Source organism: Limulus polyphemus, unplaced genomic scaffold (genome assembly GCF_000517525.1).
Source record: "Limulus polyphemus unplaced genomic scaffold, Limulus_polyphemus-2.1.2 Scaffold2461, whole genome shotgun sequence".
NCBI classification, from domain to species: domain Eukaryota; kingdom Metazoa; phylum Arthropoda; class Merostomata; order Xiphosura; family Limulidae; genus Limulus; species Limulus polyphemus.
The window spans coordinates 66,531-72,537 of NW_013668071.1; the positions used below are offsets into that span (position 1 = coordinate 66,531).

Below are 6,007 nucleotides of genomic sequence, written 5' to 3' on the forward strand. Positions count from 1 at the left end.
ATAATCAGTTTTTACAAGAAATCTAATGCTATTTATTTTGTATTTGGTGTAGTATTTAATGACAAAATTGACAATCAATGATTATTATGCCATTTTTTGTAATAAACATACAACAATATATGCACAACAGAAATAAAATGATGAGATGAAAATGTGTTTTAACGGCGCGTAGAAAGAACAACAATAAAATGGACGTACAGTATTATTGACTATTTGCAAATAGTAACTATGGAGACGAGGTAATAAAATAAAAATCAAGTCGAGAACAACAAAATTTTATAAACGAAAACATCTCGCCGAGCATTTGCTATTATATTAATTCCCTGTCAATGTTCCCATCTTCATTAAAAGGCGTAAGATGACAAAAACAAGATCATGAAGAATCTATCTATTTTTACAAGAAATTTAATGGTGCTATTTATTTTATATTTGGTTTAGTATTTAATGACGAAATTGACAATTAATTATTACTGCGCCATTTTTGTAATAAACATACAACAATATATGCACAACAGAAATTAAATGATGAGATGAAAATGTGTTATAATGGTGCATAGAAATAACAACACTAAAATGGACCTACAATATTATTGACTATTTGCAAATAGTAACTATGGAGAAGAGGTAATAAAATAAAAATCAAGTCGAGAACAACAACAAAATTTTATAAATGAAAACTTCTCGCCGAGCATTAGCTATTATATATTAATTCTCTGTCAATGTTCCCATGTTCATTAAAAAGCGTAAGGTGACAAAAACAAGACCTTGAAGAATATATATATCTATCTTCCTCTTTTATATATACATAGATATAAAAGAGGAAGTTTGTTTATTTGTTCACTATAGGAAACCAAATGGTTGAACTTACAAATTTTAAAATAACTTCATAATGACCAGTTTTTTACAAGAAATTTAATGGTGCTATTTATTTTGTATTTGGTGTAGTATTTAATGACAAAATTGAAAATTAATGATTATTGTGCCATTTTTTTGTAATAAACACACAAACATAAGCATGTTTTGCACATAGAAAGCATTATGGCAGGAGACACTCAGATCATCTTGCTGTCAATTCAGTATTTCCAAAAACAATTTTCTTTAAATAGTGCTATGTGGTTTCATAAGTGATTTAGTAACTTTGTGAATTGCAAATTATTGTTTAGTGATACAGGTGATTATGCCACCCAAGAAGAGTTCTATGGAAAGTCTTCTGCCACTAAAAGAATGCAAGCATAAAGAGCAGCTGAAACAGAAGAAGAATGCAATCAAAGACTTCAAGCACAAGCTGCAAGACAGGCTGTTCAAATACAGAAAGAGACTTTGGAACAACGTAAAGTTAGACTTCGAGCTCAAGCTGAAAGGCAGTCTACTCAAAGACAGCAAGAAACTGTTGAACAACATAAAGCCAGACTTCAAGCACAAAAATTAAGACAAATAACTTACAGAGAGCGAGAAACAGAGGAGCAGCATGATGTACGACTTCAGGCTCAAAGAACAAGACAAGCTCAAACATGATCTAATTTCAAATAAAGTTTTGTTTGATTAAATGCTTTTTTATTTCTCGCATCACAGCTTTTATCTACTTACTGAATAATTTGCTGAAAAAATACTGATCTATACATTTCAAATCTAAATTTTCACCGTGCAACGTCGGGTAACTCAGCTAGTAGAAAGATAAAACAACAAGAAGGTAAAAAGAAACTGTGTTTGTTCTAACTGAAATAGACTTTTCTAAAATGAAAAATAAATCAAATGATGAATATAATCTGAACAATTATGTAATTTTATATTTTTATAAGTTTCAAATTCTTGATGCTCTTACCTTTTTTCTCCGTCACAAACTATGTAAGTCAAAACTGTATGAAGTTGTTCCTAATATAATTGACATTATACTGTTGTGTACAAAAGTAATAAAGTTTAGAGAGTTAAACAGCTGAGCCATATAAATGAAAACACCTAAACTTCTAAAAATGAAATGGCTTTTTATGTTTACATAAAGCTACTGGAACACTGACTCATGTGAAATCTTATTGCCAATGTAAAATGGATAAATGTTAATCAGCTCTTAAAAAGTAAACTTTTTAATAATGCTTAGTTTTTGATAAACAAGACATAAATAAAATGTGAAGACACTAATAAAACATGTGGAGACATCTCCAGAAACCAATACTTAATATTCTGGCTTACTGCAAGTTCTCCTGACAATCACATGTCTTAATATCCGGTATCTATATCTAAATAATACCACACTGATTGTTCACTATACATGTAACATCTTACAAAACCTTAGAATGGTTAATTTGCATGATAAATATCAGCATGAGTTAAAAATTCTCACTTGTTTCTTGTCTCTGGATCACTGTGGTTGTTGTGACAGAGAGATGAGAATTTTGAAACAAAGAAGTCATATCGTCGATGGTACGAGGGTGTGTCTTCTTCAATGTTGGCAAACTTCACAAACTGAAGACATTTCCATGATTTAAAAATAAAATTAGAATCTTTAAGCTTCTATACACAAAATTAACTTATTATCTGACAATTTTGATGTACAATTACAGAAATTAGCAAATTTACTAGAACACCTCATTCCTACTGTGGTTTTCATAAATCTATACAATTAAACTATGACAGTTTATACTGTTGAAAAAAAAATTATCAAAATAGGCAATATAATGATTTTCTTATTTTATTTAAGGCTTTAATATGCTACACATTCAATTAATGTTAACATTTTCCTAACCTGAAAATTTATTTCAGACAGATACCTTTCTGCACCACTAAGATCTATTACCTGGTGCACAATTGCTGTGGAATTTCCTGCACATGCCACAAGCCTTGAATAATCTACCATCCCTACAAATGTTTATGTGCATTGTGCCAGCCCATGATGCAACTGTCATAATGCTGCAAGCCTTTACCAGTAGGAGGGTGACAAATTCCATGTGCTGTAATTTCTGTGAGCATTAGCACATGCTCATAGGTTCATTCTTCCCAAAACAAACAAAATGCAGAGGAAGTGGGGAGGATGGCACAGAGAGGTAAGTATCTATCTGAAATACATTTTCAGATTAGAAAAATGTTAACTTCAGAAATGTTACTTCCTCTCTGGACCATTAAGTGTTAGAATCCCACATTGAAAATGCTGGAGAGGCTGATGTTTAGTACTTACAAAGATGAGCTCCATTCTGAAATAGCAACAGAAAGGGAAATCCCATGGGGTGCAACTTCCATGAGACCAGGGGTTGCCTAGTGGAGCAATATCTGGTGGGAGATTACATCCTTCTAAAGCAGAAATACTCTTTGTACAGTAATTATTATTATTTTTATTGTAATGAGAGAGCACAGCAAAAGATTTAAGGCAAATCCAGGGCTGGTGGTAAACTGTTACCAAGATGGATGGACCATTAGAGTTTGCAGTGTGGCTATGGCTTTAGACCATCCCATCTTGGTCAAATACTTACTGATGTTGACACTATAATAACAGGTGGAGGGAGGAGGAGCTCTCACTTGTGTCCTGAGGCAAATCTAAGTCCCATCTGGCTATCTACTGGGAACTGCTTTGGAGATGTTGTAAAAGGGTGCCTCCTGTACTACACGTGCACTATGCTAGCTCTACATCACAAACCAGGAGTAAGCCCAAATGCTGATGTTTTTTTTTTGGTTGCAATAAGTGTAGAAATAGTCATATCAATTCTACATATATACTACTGGACAGGTTTAACACTTTTTGTATTCCCGTGCTTGATGCAGAGTTTGAGTATGTATTCTCTGTGAGGCAACTTTGCCAAGCCAATTCGGTGGGATCTGACGACATCAATCATAATGATTGTAGTGTTTAGTTCCACGTGATGAGTTTTTTGTTTTCTGCATGCGTGTGTTTTGCCTCATTTTTTTTGTTTGTTGAAGGGGTATGAAAGAAATAGCACACAAATGGTGGTGTCATGAAATATGTGAGGGACATGGAGATCAATATACATCAAAGGAGGTTGAAAAGAAAATCAACAGACAAAACTGGGAATGGGAAATGAATGTGTTAGAAATCCAAATACCAGCTTGCAAGATTTCCACCAAAGAGCAGCATCAAAAGCAGGCAAGAGAGGTTGTGATATGTCTAACCTGATGGGAGGTGATGTCAAAAAACAGTCAGTTGGACTCACTCAAAAAGGAATATGTCAGACAGATGAGCTGATGAGTCCAATCAGTTAAGTGAAAGGAGGTTAGTCATGAGAAAAATAGAACACAGATGTGTCCATGAAAAGAGAAAGTCCAAGCAGGATAGCAACATACAGCAATAACTGGACATAAAAGATAACTGGGAATGGAATGATCACATAATGATGAAATAGAAGGGGGAAAGAGATTGGAGAAAAATGATCATCCTTCCAGGCAATCCAAGTCTTTAGAAGAAAGGAGTGGTCAGAGGCAGATGCAAACATCTGAACAAGGATGACTACAAGCAAGTAGAAGGAGAAAACAGGTGAAAAAAAAAGGGAAATATTGCCGAGCAAAAACTGAAAGGTGTACATAACAACTCTCACTAACTGGCAATTGTTGGAATAAATGGAGCTACCAAAAAAAAAACATAGGATCCAAAATGGATGCCTCCCTGGTGAGTGATGTAAGAAACAACCATAAAAGTGTCACAATTGAAGCCACACCCTGGAGAGAGTGGAGGTGACAAAAACTGCTCTCACAACAAGAAAAGAAAATATTGGTGTAAAAATGCAAGTCAGAGTAAATTCTGGGTCATGTTGAAGCAATAAAGCCACCAAGAAATTTGGGGGGAGGGGGGGGGAGATGAAGGGAAAGGCATAAGGGTAGCAAAAGGATTGCATAACATGATACAGGCCATTGAAGGCCAGAGAATTTCACACATAGGAAGAGAAGGATAGTGAAAAGCCTTAAATACCAAGAACTTCAAGGAATAAAGATGCAAGGGAGATGGTTGAGCCCCAACTCCTCCATAAGGGAATCACAAAAACTCTCATGAAGATATAAAAAAATGTGGATTATGAAAAGTAGGGATAGACCTGAAGAATGAACTTGCACAACCCAAGGGTTGCCAGTGAAAGGAGACTATAGGTGTGCAAAAGGGGAGAGGCAGAAATCAGAGGTTCCAGAGCTAAGAGTAGGCTCCAAAGAAGACTTACCAATGATTGGCTTACCCAGTGGGATGGGGAATGGCAAACAGAAGCAATAATACAAGGAATAAGAGAGAGGGTAGCCCTACAAAACTTCTGAGGTCAGGTAGTCAACAGATGTATCTGTGGCCTAGTGAATCAGGAAAACAGGGAAGTAAAGGAAGATTGCTAGCGAGCAGCCCTAGCTTGACAAGCTAAGGAATCAGGAACACCCTTAAAGATTGGTGCAGTAAGAAAAGGGGTAAGATTTAAGATTTTGGTCAATGAGAGAAGAGGTGGACACCTGAAAGAAAAGCATTCAGACAAAGGAGATCATAAGAGCTGATAAACCAAGACAAAATAGGGGCATTAGTCAAATAAAAATCATAGTGAGGAGGTGAAGGGTGGAGATATAGCAAGGAAGAGTTAAGATAAGATGAAAATTAGTAGATTGCAGGAAAGAAAAAAAAGACAGAGTATATAGAATGTGTCCCAAGCAGATGGAAGGAAAACTAAACATTTGGTTACAAAAAATATAGAGATCATGATCTTAGGCCATAGCAAAGGAGTCATGAGAAGGAGAAGGATGGAGATAACAAATGTGGAGGTAGGAAGAAGAAGGTAGGAAGGATCACAAAGTAAAGCAACCCAAGATTTAGTATGATATACAGGCAAGAGAGATAGAAAGTCACATACCTGACTTATGAGTGTGGTAAACAGAAAAGGAGGTTTCTGTTTCTCATCAGAGAAAAGCCAAAAGCAAAGGTTAGAGGTGGTAAAGCTGGCCAAAATTGTCCAAAGGTGAGGTAGGTTCCACAGAAAAAATAAAATCTACATATAAATATACACATACATATGTATATACATACATACACCTATATATATAT

The 6,007-nt window shown here is 35.1% G+C and overlaps 1 protein-coding gene across 4 annotated transcripts in view; it reads right to left on the bottom strand.

Annotated features, from left to right (window-relative positions):
- The window catches only part of LOC106467013 (protein EFR3 homolog B-like), a 69,761-nt gene that overhangs the window by 40,340 nt on the left and 23,414 nt on the right, over positions 1 to 6,007 (bottom strand). For all 4 annotated transcript variants that reach the window (XR_002612334.1, XM_013927323.2, XM_022395107.1 and 1 more), the window contains one exon: positions 2,339 to 2,460. Coding sequence is in view for 3 of the 4 variants with exons in the window: in XM_013927323.2 (XP_013782777.1) it covers positions 2,339 to 2,460 (122 nt within the window). In the remaining variant the exon portion in view is untranslated. The remainder of the gene's footprint in view (positions 1 to 2,338; positions 2,461 to 6,007) is intronic.